This window comes from Hevea brasiliensis, chromosome 6 (assembly GCF_030052815.1).
Source record: "Hevea brasiliensis isolate MT/VB/25A 57/8 chromosome 6, ASM3005281v1, whole genome shotgun sequence".
Classification (NCBI taxonomy): domain Eukaryota; kingdom Viridiplantae; phylum Streptophyta; class Magnoliopsida; order Malpighiales; family Euphorbiaceae; genus Hevea; species Hevea brasiliensis.
Genome location: NC_079498.1, coordinates 24,626,074 through 24,645,686, shown reverse-complemented (window position 1 = coordinate 24,645,686; position 19,613 = coordinate 24,626,074). Strand labels below are relative to the sequence as shown.

The 19,613-nt window shown below is 33.8% G+C and overlaps 1 protein-coding gene across 1 annotated transcript; it reads left to right on the top strand.

Moving 5' to 3' along the window:
* The first annotated feature begins 16,687 nt into the window (after window positions 1–16,687).
* Window positions 16,688–18,908, top strand: LOC110664092 (protein STRICTOSIDINE SYNTHASE-LIKE 13). Its single transcript, XM_021823624.2, has 4 exons — window positions 16,688–17,174; window positions 17,503–17,787; window positions 17,868–18,035; window positions 18,311–18,908. The coding sequence occupies exons 1-4, from the start codon at window positions 16,804–16,806 to the stop codon at window positions 18,708–18,710; spliced, it is 1,224 nt and encodes a 407-aa protein (XP_021679316.2). The 5' UTR covers window positions 16,688–16,803; the 3' UTR covers window positions 18,711–18,908.
* The last annotated feature ends 705 nt before the right edge of the window (window positions 18,909–19,613 follow it).

The window sequence follows — 19,613 nt, the reverse complement described above, 5'->3', positions numbered from 1 at the left end:
AGAAAATACAAAAATAATATATAAGGAATTTAAATTTAAAAAAATATATAAATTTAGATTTAGCCTTTATATAGTAAAATTTTTATTTTTATCAAATAATATATTTTTCAGAATATATTGATCAATTAATTAGTTTTACTAAAATAAAAGAGAAAATGAATTTTTTTTTAAATATAGAAATTAACTAATTAATTTTCTTAAAATAGAGAAATTAAATAATAATTTAAATAGTATGAATAATAAAAAGTTTGATGAGAAACTAAATAGTTAATAAAAGTAAAATAAATAGATTAAATAATATATATTTTTAAAATATATAATTAATTAATTTTATTAAAATACATGAACTTGATAAGAATTTTTTTTTTATTTTATTGTAAAAGAAAAAATCCTTATCTAAAATTGTAATTAAAAGAAGTTAGACTTGGAAAAAGTCGGCGACCGGACAAGGAGACTTCCAGTAAAGCAAGTCCACACAGTCAATCTGAAAGCTCCTTATGAATAAAGAAGAAGAATGCAAAACGCTTATTTTGATCTTTAAAGCATAAGGAAATAGTCATATAAAGTTTTGAAGTATTTTAGGATTCAAGTAAGCCCTTAAAATTTTGAAAAATATTAAAAAAGTCTTTTAAATTTTAAAAGTAAATTAAATAAGCTCTTTTATTATTTTGTGGGTAAATAAACTCTTTAATTTTTAAAAATATATAATAAAAGACTAAATTATAATTTATTTCTAATATAAAACTAATTAAGGCTGTACACAAAAATAACATTATAAAATATTTAAAAAATTGCAACCACTCTTAAATCTTTTTCTTTAAATTTGATAACAAAAGTAAAAATGATCTAATATATTTTTTAAACAATAAATTAAATTCCTTTAACAATTCTTTTATTCAACTATCTTTTATATTGTAAATTAAATTAGTTAAATATAATAAATTTTAATTGATTATTTATTATCTCAAATAAAATTTAATATGAATTTAAAATATGTTTTGTTGAATTGTTTACACTACAAGAAATTTTAAAAATAACTATGAAAATTATCGACTATAGAATTTCATTGATAATTTACCAATGATTCACCAACGCTTTACCGACGAAAAAGAGAAATAAAATTTAAACAATTTGTACCAATGAAATTACCGATGAACCCTTTACCGATGATGCAATTTCGTAGGTAAAAATGACACTTAATATTGGCTGCAAAATTGGTGACCAAATAAAAAAATATCAACAAAAAAAATTCATTGATAATTATCGACTAATTTGTATTTAGTCGGTAATATTAAAATAAAATTATAAAAAATTCAAAAACTTAAAAAATTTTACTTATGAAAATTTTTCGTTAGTGATTACCAACGAACTTGTTTTTTGTAGATAATATTAAGAAGAAAATAAAAAATAAAATTTTAAAATAAATATCTACAAAAATTTTTTATCAGTAATTATCAACGAACTGAATGAAAATAGAAAAGAAAAATTTTAAAAAGCTTAAAAAATTTTACCTACAAAAATTTTTCATCCATAATTATCAATGAGCTCATTTTTTGTAGATAATATTAAGAAAAAAATAAAAAATAAAATTTTAAAATAAATACTTATAAAAATTTTTCATCAGCAATTACCAATGAACCATATTTAATCAGTAATACTAAGAAAAAAAATAGAAATGAAAAATTTTAAAAAGTTTAAAAAATTTTACCTATGAAAATTTTTCATCGATAATTACTAATGAAACAGATTTAGTCAGTAATATTAAGAAGAAAATAGAAAAAAAATTAAAAAGCTTAAAAAGTTTTATCTATGAAAATTTTTTTTCGATAATTACTAACGAACCATACTTAGTAGGTAATATTAAACAAAATATAAATGAAAAATTTTAAAAGGTTAAAAAATTTTACCTACCAAATTTTTCGTCTATAATTACCAACGAACTCATTTTTTGTAGGTAAATATTAAGAAAAAAATAAAAAATAAAATTTTAAAATAAATACCAACAAAAATCTATCATTAGTAATTACCAATGAATCGTATTTACACTACAAAAAAAGTGAGTATAGGAGACACATAAAATTGTCCCCAAAACTATAAATATTCGATCCCAAAGGTATTGGGGACGACATTAATCGTCTCCACCTATTGTCCTCTTTACCTCTGTACCCTATTCTATGATCGTCCCCAAAAAAAGAGACGATAGTCGTCCCTAATATGGGGACGACAATTATAGTCGTCCCCTAACATGGGGATGACTGTCGTCCCCATTGTCCAAACTCAAGGGGGACCATAATCGTCCCCCTATCAAAAGGGGACGACATTCGTCCCTATTTAAAGGGGACAATAATTGTCCCCAATTATGGCGACATAGTCGTCCCTTACTATTAAAGGGACAACAATCGTCCCCAGATAAAAATTGAATAGGGATAATTTTCATCCTCATATTTTGTCCCCTATAAAGTTGCTTTTAATATTGGGATATTATATTTATAATTGTTAAAAATATTGTTACATGTAAATTTCATATTTAATTCAAAATAACGATATGATAAAATTAATATTCAATAATAAAACGCAACATAAGTTTTAAAGTATGATATAACAGTAATTTTTAAGTGCACGTAGCTACTATGCAAAACAAACTTAAATCTACCTACTTTTATTCCTAATTTGTTCATACTTGATAATATTCAAAATAAAACTCCTATGATAATAGAAGTGTTCAAACCCTAATTCAACTTCATTGCTAGTCTGCAAGCCTTCGTCACTCGATCTGTTTATCCTACAGTGGATTTAAATAAAAGGCCATTCAAAAAGTAGTTTTTCCAATTCATGAAATTAAATATATCTAAAAAGTACTTACTATTGTCATATCCTGACTTTCTGATGATTTGTATCCTATCATACTCTCAAATCTTTTTAAAAACTCCAAATTGCGCTCTTCTTGTTCCTTGAGTCGAGCATTTAGTTGTGCTATCTCATTATTGTGTTGTTCTTGTTCCTTCAAAGGAGCATTCAACCTTGCTACCTCATCTCTCAATTCATTTAATTCCTCATTTCTAGAACCACATGCCATTCATCTAGTGCTTGCTTTGTATCCTAATTGTTTACCACGGACATACGCCAAACACCTCTTTTAAGACATCATCTGGAGTAGGACCAGTCTCATTATAATTTGTTAGTTATTTCTCAATCCTTTGCATCTCTTCCTACAAAATATATATTAAATATGTGAATATAATCTAAAAATATTTATATATAATCTAAAAATATTAATAATTTCATAGTAAAAAATACTTGCATATATCCTTGATGATTCTGGATCATGCCATTGTGTTTGACCTTGCTCATCCAAGAGCCCATGTGTAGCCATCTAGACTTCAGAAGCATATGGTACTTCACCAATCTCCTCATCCATCTATAGTATTAATTATATTAACCATGCATTATGTAACATAATATAACTAAAGAAAAGAAATAACTATGAGTAAATAGTTTTTTTTTTTTATATAGTTTACCATATCATACTCTACTTGCACAAAAGGAGTGGGACCAGTTGAAGCAATAATTCTTTGACTAGCACGATTATTTGTATTGGTGGAACATAAGGCCTACGTGATATTGATGCTAAAAAAATATTTATTTTTTACCATAATAGAAAAAGTAATTAAAAAGTACCTGAAAGTCCTCATTAGCAAAAACTTTGAACATTTCCTTCTAAGTATCTACAGTCAATCCTTCAGGAACATGTTGCAGTCGTTCATCATCACTTGAGTACTTCAAATACTTAAGGTGTGGCATTGTTCTTGGAATTGGCGCAAAAACATAAACAACATAATTAAAAAACTAAATGAATTGTTGCAACAACCTAACCAGTAAACATTGCAGCATAATGAATAATAAATTAAATATGATCAACAAATCATTTTATATTGGTATAGGATAAATACAAATGTTTACGTTTATTACTTATTTTATTTAAAGATTTTAATTTTAGACAATTAAATTAAATTTTCAAAATAAAAAAAATTATCCAACACCCAAATTAAAATTTAATAAATTACTATTTAGTCCATGAGGTTTAACAAAATCTTATAACATAATTTTTATATCTTCAAAACTAATCAATTTAGTCCCTAAAATTTGACAAAACCTATAACTTAGTCCCTTAATTTAAACTTCGCATTTAAGTAGTATAATAAATATATTATTCTTCCCGAAATTAATTCTTCTTCCTGTCAAGAATTTTCTAAAATTGTTTGGAATTTTTCTTAAGTTGTCCAATACATGTTTTTTAGATTTTAATTTGTGAAATTTTAATTTCTTGAAATAAAAAAAAAAAAAAAACTCTTGCACCAATAAAACAAATAACTAGTAGTTGGATTTATGGGTTGCGACTCGACCTATGAGATCTCTCCCTAGAACTTTGAACTTCGCGTTTCTCATGGCTATGAGTTTGCTTGTGCACAAAGGTGAGTCAGGACTCAATCGCATTTTGTGATGGGGCAAGGAAGCTCATGACTTCCCATTTCTGTCTCCTAAAAAATATGTAGAATCAAAGGCTTATAGTTATTTTTGCTATAATTAATGGTCAATTGGACAAAGAGACTAAGCTATAGGTTTTGTTAAATCTTAAGGATTAAATTACTTTATTTTGAAAATACAATGAGTAAATTGTAGGTTTTGCCAAATTATAGGGACTAAACTATAATTTATCTATTAAAATTTGGGGATAAAATTTGAATGTTAAATAAAATTTTGAAAAATTACTATTTAGTCCTTGTGTTTAACAAAACTGACTACTTAGTCCTTGTATTTTAAAAAATACACTATCTAGTTCTATATTTTACTTTTGTTAGACTATTTAGCCCCTCAGTCAAATTTTTCATTATTCATTCTATTCAAACTACTATTTAGTCCCTTTATTTTAAGAAAACTAATTAGTTAATATATGTATTTTGAAAAAGAGAAAGCTAATTAGTTGATATATGTATTTTGAAAAACACTACTATTTAATCCTTCTACTTTAATAAAACTAATTAGTTGGTGCATGTATGTTGAAAAATATATTTTGGTTAAAAGTAGAAATTTTGCTATGTGGAGACTAAATATGAATTTATATATATATTTTTTAATTTCTAATTCTTGAACATTATTTTTGTGTTTTCTCTATTGAAAAATATTTTTCCTTTATTACCTAGAAATTTAAGGAAATTAACTAATTTTTTCGTGTAAACAACTTGTATCATTTTTATTTGCAGATGAAAACAAATAGAAATGAGGAAGAGAAGGGTGTGAGTATAGAAAAGAATAACCATGGAGAGAGAGAAATAAAAGAGGATAAGAAAGATATAAGGAAAAGAGAATTATAATAGTTTAAGTATAAACAATAACTATGGGACTAACTAGTTAGCGAAGTCAAATTACAGAAATAATATGTTTTTTCAAAATATAAAAATTAACTAATTAGTTTTACTAAAATAGGGGGATTAAATAATAGTTTAACTAGTATTAACTAATAAAAAAAATTGACAGAGTGATTAAATAGTTTAACGAAAGTAAAATATAGAGACAAAATAGTGTATTTTTCAGAATATAAAGACTTTAATTTCATTAAAATATAAGGACTAAAATAATATTTTATTCTAAAATTTATTCAAATTTAAAAAATTTAATCTAATTTTTCAAAATTAAAGTTTTAATAAAACGAGCAACAATCGTATGGCTAGATTTTTTTTTTTTTTTTACCAATTAACCTTTTATATTGTGTGTAATTAATGTGTAGCTTCATTGATTAATAGAAGTAATGTTGACATAAATTTCCTCATCGCCAGTTGGCAAGAATAAATGAGTATATCTCCAAAAAAGAGAAGCAACTTTAAAAAAGCTCTTTAGACTAGTAATGCAACTTTATATCACTACAATGATAATGGCACTTACAGTTCCATCCATCATTAGCTTGCTAGTGTCCCAAAGGCAATTAAAGGTAACACATTATTGATTATATATATATATATATATATATATATATATATATATGAATTAGTACTGATGGACTGACGAATTGAGTATATGAAAGTGCTGTTCTGCCTAATTTGGGTCTTCTTTGTATGGAAATCCGGTCTCAGGGAGGTGGGTAATTATTGTATTACTATTCTTTCGAAGGATCGGCAGGTGGTTTCCCGTGCGATTGAATGTCCAGGTCTTCTTTCCTGTGTTCTCTGCGGGTCCAAATGAGGTTAATTGTTGGCTGCTTTAGTGCAAATAATTTGTAACTCATAATTATTTTTATTTACATAAATAAATAAAATTTAATATTAATAAAAATTTAAAATTTTATCCTATTTTGCATGTTAATTCAAATATCTTAATTTCGATAATTTAGGCCAAATTTTTAAAATTAAGTGTAATATTATATATCCGATCAAATTGATTAAAATTTAGATTAAAAAAGTAGTTTAATTATTAAAAATTATTATATACTGCGAAAGAGTATAAATTATAAAGAAATAAAATAAATACACTATACACCAATATTTACGTAGTTTACTTTCTTCACATAAAACTACATCTACAATTATTCCATCTTCTGCTATAATCAAATAAATAATTATACATTACAAGCTTAACTATGCTACCTATCAACCTAATTATACCCAAGAGAACTCTTATATCAAACTAATCATAATAAATATATTAGTTACGCCCTCACATTCTCCTCTAAACATACATAATATATTCGCTACTTTAATTACCCTATACACCACAAAGATATCTTCTAGACAAATTTATGGGCGACGGATGTTTGGCGGAAAGGGCCCCAATCCACCTTGAAGTTTCAAGCCACAATGAATTCCAAAGCCCAAGTCCATGTATGTGGCCAAGCCAGAGCCCAAAACTAAATGCATGAGCAATTGTTGGAGTCCCATCGCTAAAATTTTTAGTGACGAATCAACATTTTATCGCTAATAACATTGATTAGTAACAAATTTATTATTGATACTACAAATTACAACAGATTATGGTTATTAATGAATATCTCATCATTGAAAAGCTTTATCAACGGATTAGCAATAAATCTATAGCTGACCTATACTATTAACGATGGATATATCAATCTGTTTTTTGTTGTTTCCATCGCTAATTTATATAATCCAAATGTCACGACCCAACCTATGGGCCGGACCGGCACTAGGACCTAGGCCAGCCTAAAGCCCCCGAGGCCCGTAGTAAGCCTAACTGTTCATTAACCCAACTCTAAGGCCCATTTGGGCCCAATTTCAAGAAAACAAACGGACAGAGTCCGGCCATAAAATGGACTTACCAACGGGGAGTTTTCGACTCACCCGACCTGTAAACACAATATATAGTCAATTGGGGAGCTCAACTCACCCTCCACATACTCATCAACATAATAATAAATGGGAGCTCAGCTCCCTCATCCAATCCATCAAACATGCATAGTATATTAGGTTTACAGGTCCCAAAATAATAATTTAGTTTACAGACCCAAATCAAATAAACATTTCTAACACATGCGGAAATTCTAAGATTTAACAAGTTTATACAAACAGTAATAATTGACCTGCGAGGGAGAAAAGCAGGTTAACCAAAATAAAATCCTCCTGTAGCCTGAAAAAATATTGAACAGGATTGAGCGTCACTCGGAGAGTAAAATATCAATTTTAACCATAATCTCTATAACTATCTAGAACTAATGCACCCTGTAGAGTGAAATGCAACATCAACAACATTTTCACATCATAACATCAAAAAGGTAATTTGGAGCACTCACGCACCCTGTAACATCAATCATAATATATGGGAGCTGATCCCCTATACAGCTCTCTTAAATCCAACCTGGTGCCAGCGAAGAACTCAGCTCGGACTTCCACTTAATAACCAAATCGGGGGTCCCAGCGAAGAACTCAAGCCGTGACTACCCCCCGAAGGATCGGGTCCCAGCGAAGAACTCAAGCCGTGACTACCCGTCCTATCCATAGTCCACACCACATCACACGCACGCCAACGCACGCACACTGCTCCAAATTACCGCAACAACATTCATGGCACTTTAACAGTTATCAATGCAACATAAATCGTGCCTAGAGTTTAACTACATAAATATATGCATATAAGTGATGCATGGGCATGCTGAACATATAATAATATCGAAATTACAATTAAAATTAATATTTTACTCACAGACTTGACGACAATCACTGTGGCGGCTGGGCGGAGGAAGAAGGCTGTCCCGGCTCACCTGACAATCATATTACATTTATTTAATACAATCTGACTCAATACAAACAAAGAAAAAGACCAATACGTCCTAAGTCGTGCCGAAAATCCGGCAGAATCTCCCCTATACCTAGGACCTACCCAACCTGCAAAAAGGGTTCAAAACGCACTTCTATACTCAAAATCCATATATCCACAACTCAATCACATCACACAGCCCCTCCTGGGCCCATCAAATCAATCATTCATCACAATATGTAAAATTTCAATTTAGTCCTTATAATTGATCATTTTTGCAAAAACTGCTCAAATAAGCTCTAAAAATTATAAAACTCTGCCCCGCGGTCCTTAGAAATATTACTAAGCTATTGCAAAAAAAATCGTAATTTTCTAAGCTACCACGAATATTTTATGGATTTTTAATCCTATTTAAGCACTAGAAAATTACGAAAAAGCAAGGCTCGGGTTTACCTTTGCCGATTCCGACTTCGGGAACGCGCTCGGGATGCCTGACAATGGTGGGGTAGCCAAAACCTCGATCCAATTCAGAGACTTTTCCTAGTGGTCTGTTCGCCGGAAATTCAGATCCGACAACCGCCGAATTTTCCGCGAATTGAGGATACCTACACGAAGCCCAATAATAATATATAAAAATCGTGGGTGTTACATTCTTCCTCTTACGTAAAATTCGTCCTCGAATTTTACACAAGGCGTAATAAAGTACATGATTACACATTGAGCAGATAAGGGTACTTGCTACGCATGTCCCGCTCGACTCCAGTGCACTCTTCCACCGATCGCTCCTCCACAAAACCTTAACCATAGGGATCTGTTTTGATCTTAGCTGTCTCACTTGGTAGTCCACTATGGCTACAGGTTGCTCCTCAAATGTCAAGTTCTCCTTTAGTTCTATTACATCCGACTGTAGTACATGAGAAGGATCGAGAATGTATTTCCTGAGCATAGAGATGTGAAACACGGGATGAACGATAGAAAGGTTGGGTGGTAGCTCCAACCGTGAGGCAATCGCTCCAACTCTATCAAGAACCTCAAAAGGTTCAATATACCGAGGTGCCAACTTGCCCTTCTTTCCAAATCTCATGACTCCTTCATTGGAGAAATCTTCAGAATACATAGTCGCCATCGCAAACTCCACATCCTCCGTCTGGGGGAGTGCATAACTCTTACGCCTCGAAAAGCTGTTTTCAGTCGTTCCCTGATTAAAGGAACTATCTCTGAAGTGTACTGCACTAGGTCTACATCATGCACCTTCGCTTCCCCCATTTCTGTCCAACACAGAGGAGACCTACACTTTCTTCCATATAATGCCTCATAGGGTGCCATCCCTATGCTGGAGTGATAACTGTTGTTGTAGGCAAACTCCACCAAAGCTAGCTACTCATCCCATTGACCTCCAAAATCCAAAACACTCATGCGAAGCATGTCTTCCAGTGTTTGGATTGTCCTTTCGGACTGTCCGTCTGTCTGAGGGTGGAAAGCCGTACTGAAGTTCAACTGTGTGCCAAGTGCCTCCTGCAACTTTCTCCAAAATCGAGAAGTGAACTGGGGCCCTCTGTCAGATATTATGGAAGCCGGAACTCCATGCAATCTGACTATTTCTCGAATGTAGAGCCGGGCATACTGTGCCACAGAATATGTAGTCTTCACAGGTAAGAAGTGAGCTGATTTGGTTAGGCGGTCTACAATTACCCATATCGAATCATATCCTCGCGTGGTACGAGGCAACCCAGTCACAAAATCCATAGAAATCATTTCCCACTTTCATTCTGGGATAGGGAGCTCTTGCAACTTCCCTGACGGTCTCTGGTGTTCAAACTTCACCTTCTGACAAGTCAAGCACTTGGACACAAAGTCTACTATGTCTCTCTTCATGCCATTCCACCAATAGCTATCTTTCACATCATGGTACATCTTGGTGAAACCTGGGTGGACATTGTACAGTGTATAGTGTGCCTCTCGCATGATTTCATCTCTGAGATTGTCGACATCGGGCACATACATCCTAGAACCTTGCACTAGGGCACCATCATTGGCAAATCCAAACTCACCACCTTCACCTTGCTGTACTCTTTCTATGATCTTCATTAATTGTTGGTCTCTGTATTGGGAAACTCTAACTCTATCTCGCAAGTCTGGCCTCACTAAAAAATGAGCCAACAAGACCCTCTCATCTGAAAGATCTAGGATTAAACCTTGATCCATTAACTCATGTACTTCCTGAATCAACGGTCTCTTCTCTGCTGAAATGTGCGCCAAACTGCCAGAAGATTTTCTGCTTAAAGCATCTGCTACTACATTGGCCTTCCCAGGGTGGTACTGGATGGTGCAATCATAGTTTTCCAGAAGCTCCATCCATCTCCTCTGTCTCAAGTTTAAATCCCTCTGTTGGAAGATGTACTTCAAACTCTTATGGTCGGTGTATATCTCGCACACTTCACCATACAAGTAGTGTCTCCAGATTTTTAGTGCAAAGACTACAGCCGCCATTTCCAAATCATGGGTGGGATAGTTCTGCTCATGCCTCTTCAGCTGCCTTGAAGCATAAGCCACTACTTTTCCATTCCGCATCAAAACACACCCTAGGCCAACTCTGAAGGCGTCACAGTACACGGTGTATCCTTCACCGCTCATAGGTAGTGTTAACACAGGGGCAGTGGTTAGACACTCCTTATCCTCATCATTATAACTGACTATATCGAGCTCTCTTCCTGTCCTTTGCATCTTATCCACTTCCCTTTTCCTATTTTTGGTATTGTTGGTATCTTTTCAACCTGCTGTACTTATTCCTTAATTTTAGTCCTATCTCATCCTTACACCTTTTCCTTCAAAGATGTCTATCCCATCATCAACTTTAACTTTCTTTTTATTTCTTAGTCTTATCTTGATTACTAGTTCCATTACTTCGGAGATTCTAACCTTACGATTTTCTCCTACCAGCATATTCTTCACCTTTTGTAACACTTATAATTAACCATAGAAAATTCGTTTTTGTAACCCCTTTCCCAACTTAACTATCAGAACATTATCATTCCCTACCAGCCTTAGTAGGAAATTGCTCATCCTGGATGGATAGGAGCTCCAGAAACTATAAGTTCCATCTGAACTAACACGGCTGTGGGAAATGTGTGTCATGCCTTAATTCCAAACAAGATATTTCCCGTGTTCATTCTCCTTAATATAATCATATATACTGCCCATAGCTTTCTAAACTTCAACCTCAAATTACCCATCAGCAACAATTTCATCTATTGAAACTCATCCACAATTAGTATTTCCTCTAGCTCATAGTTTAAAACAGTTGCAAGCCTTAGTAGCTAACTCAATTTAACTCTTGTCATTACTCTGTTTGTCCTTTCATACTTAACACTAGGTATGCACTTACTGTCATTCTCATATCAGGAAATTGTATATGAATTGGTGCCTATCAAAATCTCAAATAACTAGGTCTCCTTGACTCGATCTCTGCTCCTTATATAACGCCTGAATCAAAACACGAGCTAAACTTGAAAAGAAAGAAAAATATCCTCTATATTCAACTACGCCCGATTGTCCATATAATAACGTTTAACCTGTGTTTCTTAGTCTCTCTTCAAATTTCATCATCTCCTAGCACAATTGTGCTCTACCTATAAGGTATCATCTGCATGAACCCTTTACTGTACCATCGTCCTTCCTGACATAATATTTTATAATTTATTAACTTTACTTATACTCGACCTATGATTCATATCTATCATCGTTTATATTGTGCCCTTAACCTTTGTTGAATCCTGAAAGATTTCTCTCGCTAATAGATTCTTTTAACACTAATTCCACCCTTATCTATGGTCATTAATTTGATCCTTAAACTTTCTAGTGATTTATTACCATCCATACTTGTTACTTTTTATTCTACCCCTACTGTTGCTCTGTTGTTATTGCTTCCGCAAAGTGATTCTGTTGATCACACTAAAAATGTTTGCCTGACATTCATAACGAACCTCTAACTACCTTCTCACTATCTCAAAAGTCTAACCTAAAACCTATGTGTCATTATCCATCATTCTTTTCCTCTCATCATACCTATTTGATCCCTTAGACTGACTTTTATTCAACTTACTGCTTACTAACTTCTCTTTCTCTACCTATTTAGGTAGTCCGCAATACCATCGCACACCTTCTAACATTTACTCATTATTATTGTATTCCATACCTCCATCACTTTTCTCACTAATGTGGTCCCATTTTGGGTTTTCCATCCTTGTCATTCTCCTTGCCAAGAATAACACTTAGCCTATCCTATATCTTAACTTTGTTCCTTTTATTATGCGCTCTTTAGGTTGTCCTTTCATTTATTTCCTTTGTCTTACCCAAAATAGAACTTGACTATTCTATCCCTGATTCCATTCTTCTTCCTAACATAATAGCTGTACTTGCTAACTATATCTTTCAGAGTCTCTATCGCGTTATCATATGTCTGTGCTACTCAGATTTGGTCCTTTGACCACTCTAGCTAGTACTTCCACTAGCATTTAGATTATATTGCATCTGCAATCAATTGTCCAAACTTTCATTCTGCACTTTCTTTATCCATTGGCCTTCTGTGATTTATCTTCGCTAATTTATTACTCTTAACACTATTATAATTAGATTATACTATTGTTTTGAATAATTTGAAATTAGAAAGGAACTCAGCAAATTACAGTCATACTTTTATTGTATGATCTCTATTCTTATCATTTAGCTTACATAATACCCTTACCACCTCGAGAACTGATTCTGTAGTAATTTTATTTATTTGTTATTATTATTATTATCCATGTTTACTCAATTTAGCCAAAACTTAAGGTTCCGGGCACCCAAACCAGTGATCCAATTCAAAGGATTTACATCCATCGTGATCTAATTATATATGATTCCTATAATAGAACTTGTATCCTCTCCAGGATACCCGAGCCAACTACTCTCTACCACACTCTACAGGTCCATCCAGTACTATTTTGTGGGTCACCATTATTAGTAATAACTTTCGATCCCTTCTGAAAAGATAGGACTATACCCTAACTTGCTGCAACAAAGATACTACATTTACCACCTTGCCCAAAACCATGTCAAATTAATGACTCTCCTATCATATTATAGCTCTGTGAATCATCAATTCATAGTTCCGACTTTCCCTAGGTAGTAGGGTTGTACTTTATTCCATACTGATACACACAAGGTATACTATTCTCACTCTATAAGTGTCACCTTTACTTTGCAACTAGTCCGAAACCTCTGGTCTGATGGCAACTTTTACTGTAACTCTAGCTCATGCTGGGGTAACTGAGTTACTGACTCTAGTTATCACCAAACTGTGACCTCTCGATATTCTAGCTCTAGACCCCTAACTAGGAGTTCCCAACTCCTCTGCAGATATAGAACTCTGTTATGGTATTACTGTACCAAAACAGAGACTGCCTGCAAACATCCTCATCATAAGCACTACAGGGAAGTACGCAGCTCTACACAATAATCTCATGTCGGTACTGTAATCTGCAGCTTACAGAACAGACATCGAGAATATTGTATAGTTACTACGATACGTCCTGGCAGACTAGGTCTCTTAATCTCTTATCTCTCTTGAATCTTCTATTATCATAAACTTATTCTGTCTGGGTCATCCACTGATGACTGCCAGCAATGGTATCCTCATCCTTATCTAGGGCAACTGTACTTTCAAGACTCACTTTTATGTACTCGTGCCTTGCACGAAATGGGCACACCATTTAAACCCATACTGACGAAAATATAGTATTTATTGGAGTACGTGTTTCCAAGGTAGATCTCAATAAGTTTGCTAAATCTATTTCATGTTTCTATGTACTCCACGAAAATCAAGACACTAACTGAGGTAATCTTATATTTCCCGAGGTATAACGTAGAATCTAGAAACAAAGAATTACAGGAAAAGACGAAACAGAATCCTATACTCCGCATGTGACTCCTAGTAGACTCTTCCCAACACTTTAGATGAACATTCCCTAAGAATCTGGAGCCTAAGCTCTGATACCACATTTGTCACGACCCAACCTATGGGCCGGACCGGCACTAGGACCTGGGCCAGCCTAAAGCCCCCGAGGCCCGTAGTAAGCCTAACTGTTCATTAACCCAACTCTAAGGCCCATTTGGGCCCAATTTCAAGAAAACAAACGGACAGAGTCCGGCCATAAAATGGACTTACCAACGGGGAGTTTTCGACTCACCCGACCTGTAAACACAATATATAGTCAATTGGGGAGCTCAGCTCACCCTCCACATACTCATCAACATAATAATAAATGGGAGCTCAGCTCCCTCATCCAATCCATCAAACATGCATAGTATATTAGGTTTACAGGTCCCAAAATAATAATTTAGTTTACAGACCCAAATCAAATAAACATTTCTAACACATGCGGAAATTCTAAGATTTAACAAGTTTATACAAACAGTAATAATTGACCTGCGAGGGAGAAAAGCAGGTTAACCAAAATAAAATCCTCCTGTAGCCTGAAAAAAATATTGAACAGGATTGAGCGTTCGACTCAGAGAGTAAAATATCAATTTTAACCATAATCTCTATAACTATCTAGAACTAATGCACCCTGTAGAGTGAAATGCAACATCAACAACATTTTCACATCATAACATCAAAAAGGTAATTTGGAGCACTCACGCACTCGTAACATCAATCATAATATATGGGAGCCGATCCCTATACGACTCTCTTAAATCCAACTCGTGCCAAGAACTCAGCTCGGACTTCCACTTAATAACCAAATCGAGGGTCCCAGCGAAGAACTCAAGCCGTGACTACCCCTCGAAGGATCGGGTCCCAGCGAAGAACTCAAGCCGTGACTACCCGTCCTATCCATAGTCCACACCACATCACACGCACGCCAACGCACGCACACTGCTCCAAATTACCGCAACAACATTCATGGCACTTTAACAGTTATCAATGCAACATAAATCGTGCCTAGAGTTTAACTACATAAATATATGCATATAAGTGATGCATGGGCATCTTGAACATATAATAATATCGAAATTACAATTAAAATTAATATTTTACTCACGGACTTGACGACAATCACCGTGGCGGTGGGCGGAGGAGGAAGAAGGCTGTCGGCTCACCGACAATCATATTACATTTATTTAATACAATCGACTCAATACAAACAAAGAAAAGACCAATACGTCCTAAGTCGTGCCGAAAATCCGGCAGAATCTCCCCTATACCTAGGACCTACCCAACCTGCAAAAAGGGTTCAAAACGCACTTCTATACTCAAAATCCATATATCCACAACTCAATCACATCACACAGCCCCTCCTGGGCCCATCAAATCAATCATTCATCACAATATGTAAAATTTCAATTTAGTCCTTATAATTGATCATTTTTGCAAAACTGCTCAAATAAGCTCTAAAAATTATAAAACTCGCCCATGTCCTTAGAAATATTACTAAGCTATTGCAAAAAAAATCGTAATTTTCTAAGCTACCACGAATATTTTATGGATTTTTAATCCTATTTAAGCACTAGAAAATTACGAAAAAGCAAGGCTCGGGTTTACCTTTGCCGATTCCGACTTCGGGAACGCGCTCGGGATGCCTGACAATGGTGGGGTAGCCAAAACCTCGATCCAATTCAGAGACTTTTCCTAGTAGTGCATGTTCATAGGAAATTCACAGATCCGGACAACTGTCGAATTTCCGCGAATTGAGGATACCTACACGAAGCCCAATAATAATATATAAAAAAATCAGGGGTGTTACACCAAATTAGAGAGGTGAGTGGGGAGAGAGAGAGAGAAATATAATAACAAAATTATTTATAATGATAATATTAAATAATTAACTTGTAAATAATTATAATATTTTAAGAGTCAATTTATAAAAAATATATGATGAATTTGTAACTAATAAATAATTATTTTACATACAGAATTTGATTAACAGGACAAAAAAAATGGCATTTAAACTAGCATTTGTATCAAAAAGCTTGCTACCCATATCAATCATGGTTTGAGAAAAACACCACTTTACTTAGCACTTTCTTATACAATAATAGCTAGAGAAAACACCACTTAATGCCAAATGATAGCTCTCTCACATTAATATTGACTCGAGAAAACGCTATTTTTCTTGTTTTCTTATTCTTTATTTCTTCAATAAAGCAACACATTATTTTGTTGGCATTACTTTGATAATTTTTTTACATATTCAAATAATTAACCCCAAAGATATTCTTATATTATTAACAATATTTAAAGACAAAATCCTATGCACTTTATTGTACCTTTTGATTTTGCTTCCTCAACAATAACACAGAAAAGAATGCAAAAAACATGGCCAACAAAAGACAAACTACTTCCAACCGCTAAAACCCATCACAAGTTCTTCATGTTCTCAACTTCCCATCATATCAAATCCCACCAAAGTTAGGTACTTATCCCCCACCTGAGCTCCCCTAAACATTAGTTTCGTTACTCTAGCTGAATTCTCTGTAGGAAAGAAAGCTTTCCATCATCATCAGATGGAGAAGAAAAGCTTCTCACATAGAGAGGGCATTTTCTTGCAGCATCCATTCTTCCTTTTCCTTATTCTAGCCTTAGGTTTTGTTGTAATGGATCCCTTTAAAATGGGTCCTGTAGGCTGCCATGACTTCAGGCCTGTCAAGCACGACATTGCACCTTACAAGCAAGTCATGGATAACTGGCCGAGAGACCAGTATGGTCGTCTGGGGAATGGGAAATTGGAGTTTGATGATCAAGTTTTTGGCCCTGAATCTTTGGAGTTTGATAGCCTTGGTCGTGGTCCTTACACTGGACTAGCCGATGGACGTGTTGTTAGATGGATGGGAGAGGCTATTGGATGGGAAACATTTGCTGTTGTTACTACAAACTGGTGAGTTCTATTAATAATTAATAAATTTATTAAATTTCACTTTAAATTTTTTTTAAAGCTTTGCCATATCTGCCACTGCCAATGGTCAGTGTGCTTGTCTCATAATGCAAGAGAGCAAAACTCGACAGCCTTTTGCTCTTTTAATAATTTTTGATGTACTAGAACACTTTTACTCCAACTAAAACTTGAATTCAAAACCTCAGCAAATTTCACCCATCAAGTTATTATTAATAATTAACACTTTGGTTACTGATAATTAACAGTTAATCATTTGATATTGGATAATATCTCTTGATACGTGCTAATACTTGTGTTTTGGCTTTGAAAGGTCAGAGAAGCATTGTGCTAGAGGTGTTGATTCAACCACACCTAAGCAATGGAAGCATGAGAAACGATGTGGTCGTCCACTGGGCCTAAGATTCGACAAAAAGAGTGGAAATTTATACATTGCAGATGCTTATTATGGCCTTCTGGTTGTTGGACCTGAAGGAGGACTAGCTGCTCCTTTGGCAACTCATGCAGCTGGAGACCCAATACTCTTTGCCAATGATCTTGACATACATGAGAATGGCTCTATCTTCTTTACCGACACTAGCAAGAGATATGACAGAGTGTGAGTGAACAATCACTATTATTATTTTCACAGGGCTGAATCCAATTCCTATAGTAGTAGTAATGAGAAATTGTTTACAGGAACCATTTCTTCATTTTGCTGGAAGGAGAAGCCACTGGCAGGCTTCTTAGATATGATCCTCCTGCCAAAACAACTCATGTAGTATTGGATGGCTTGGCATTTCCGAATGGAGTACAGCTATCTAGGGACCAGACATTCCTTCTATTCACAGAGACTACCAATTGCAGGTAAAGAAGCGTATGCACCCTGCTTTCTCTTATTCTCACTACAACAAATAGAAACTTTTAATGTCAGGTTATACTTGCTGCTAAAGGATGAAATCTTGATATTAAAAGGGATTAGCAGCAAGTACCTGCTGCTGATGCGTAAAATCCCACAAAAGTTTTTAACAATACCATCATAATCATGAGCATTTGGCATCATGCAGATGTTTCAGTATTGTCTGGTGATTTTATTAGATTCTGATTAATTTGTAACTTCTGTGAACCTATGAGACATGCAGATTGATGAAATTCTGGCTAGAGGGTCCAAAAACTGGAACAGTGGAACTTGTTGCTGACTTGCCAGGTTTTCCTGACAATGTAAGACTAAATGATAAAGGACAATTCTGGGTAGCAATAGATTGTTGCAGGACTCCAGCACAAGAGGTCCTCACACATAATCCATGGATGAGGAGCATCTACTTCCGGTTACCAATCCAAATGAGCTTATTAGCAAGAATGATGGGGATGAGGATGTACACTGTCATATCACTCTTCAGTGAAAATGGAGAAATCTTGGAAGTTCTTGAGGATCCAAAAGGTGTAGTGATGAAGCTAGTAAGTGAAGTTAGAGAGGTAGAAGGGAAGCTGTGGATTGGAACTGTGGCTCATAACCATATTGCAACCCTCCCCTATCCTTAATTAATCCTTAGCTGCAAAATCTTATTGATAATTCTGTGATGTATTAAATGGCTGGCTGGCTGCTTGTCTGCCTGCAATAGGAATTTCTGTAACAGAATGAGCCTCATTTAGGAATAGCAAAGCATTATTAATTTACAAACTTAATTTGTCTATTAATATGCTTTTGCATACATAAATTTATGAACTTTGCATTGCTAATTTTAGTCTATTTTTTTCAGAAGATGCATTATTAATCTTAGTTGAAAATACTGTAAAGTCACATTATGAGGCGAAAACTAATACAAACAATAAGATTTGATCAGAATAGTGTCAGTCCTCATATTACAAGTTCAAATTCTGGTCAGAGCTCAATTAACTGGAGAAAAAATTTAAAGAATCAGTGAACACTTGCATAATAATTTAAAGTTGTCTTTGAATCTTTAGTCTTGAATTTTCAACCTCAATTAAAGCCAAATCAGATAATTGGGGGGGTGGTCAAGGCCAGTTTGAGTCTGATTTCAAGTTTGAATCAGTGGTTTCAGTTTAGGATTTTAGAAGAGTAAAACCAGCCCTTAAAACCATGTTTGGATAGGTGGAAAAGGAGAGGAAGGAAAAAATCTGGGAAAGATAATTTTGAAAAGATACTTTCCTTTATTTGAATAAGAAAGGGAAAATAAGAGAGAGAGAAGTAAAATAAGTCTTATTTTTTTTAACTAAAATAAGAAATCAAAGAAATAAAAAATTAGACATATATTTAAGAAATTACATATTTACCTTTGATTTTTAGCGTCAATTTTTACTTTTTCTCTTTTATTTTATACTCATCCAAACACAAAAAAAAAAAAAATGAAAAATAAAAAATATTTTTCTTCTTTTATTTTTCTTTTCTCCCCCAAAATTTATCAAATATAATATAAGGATCAC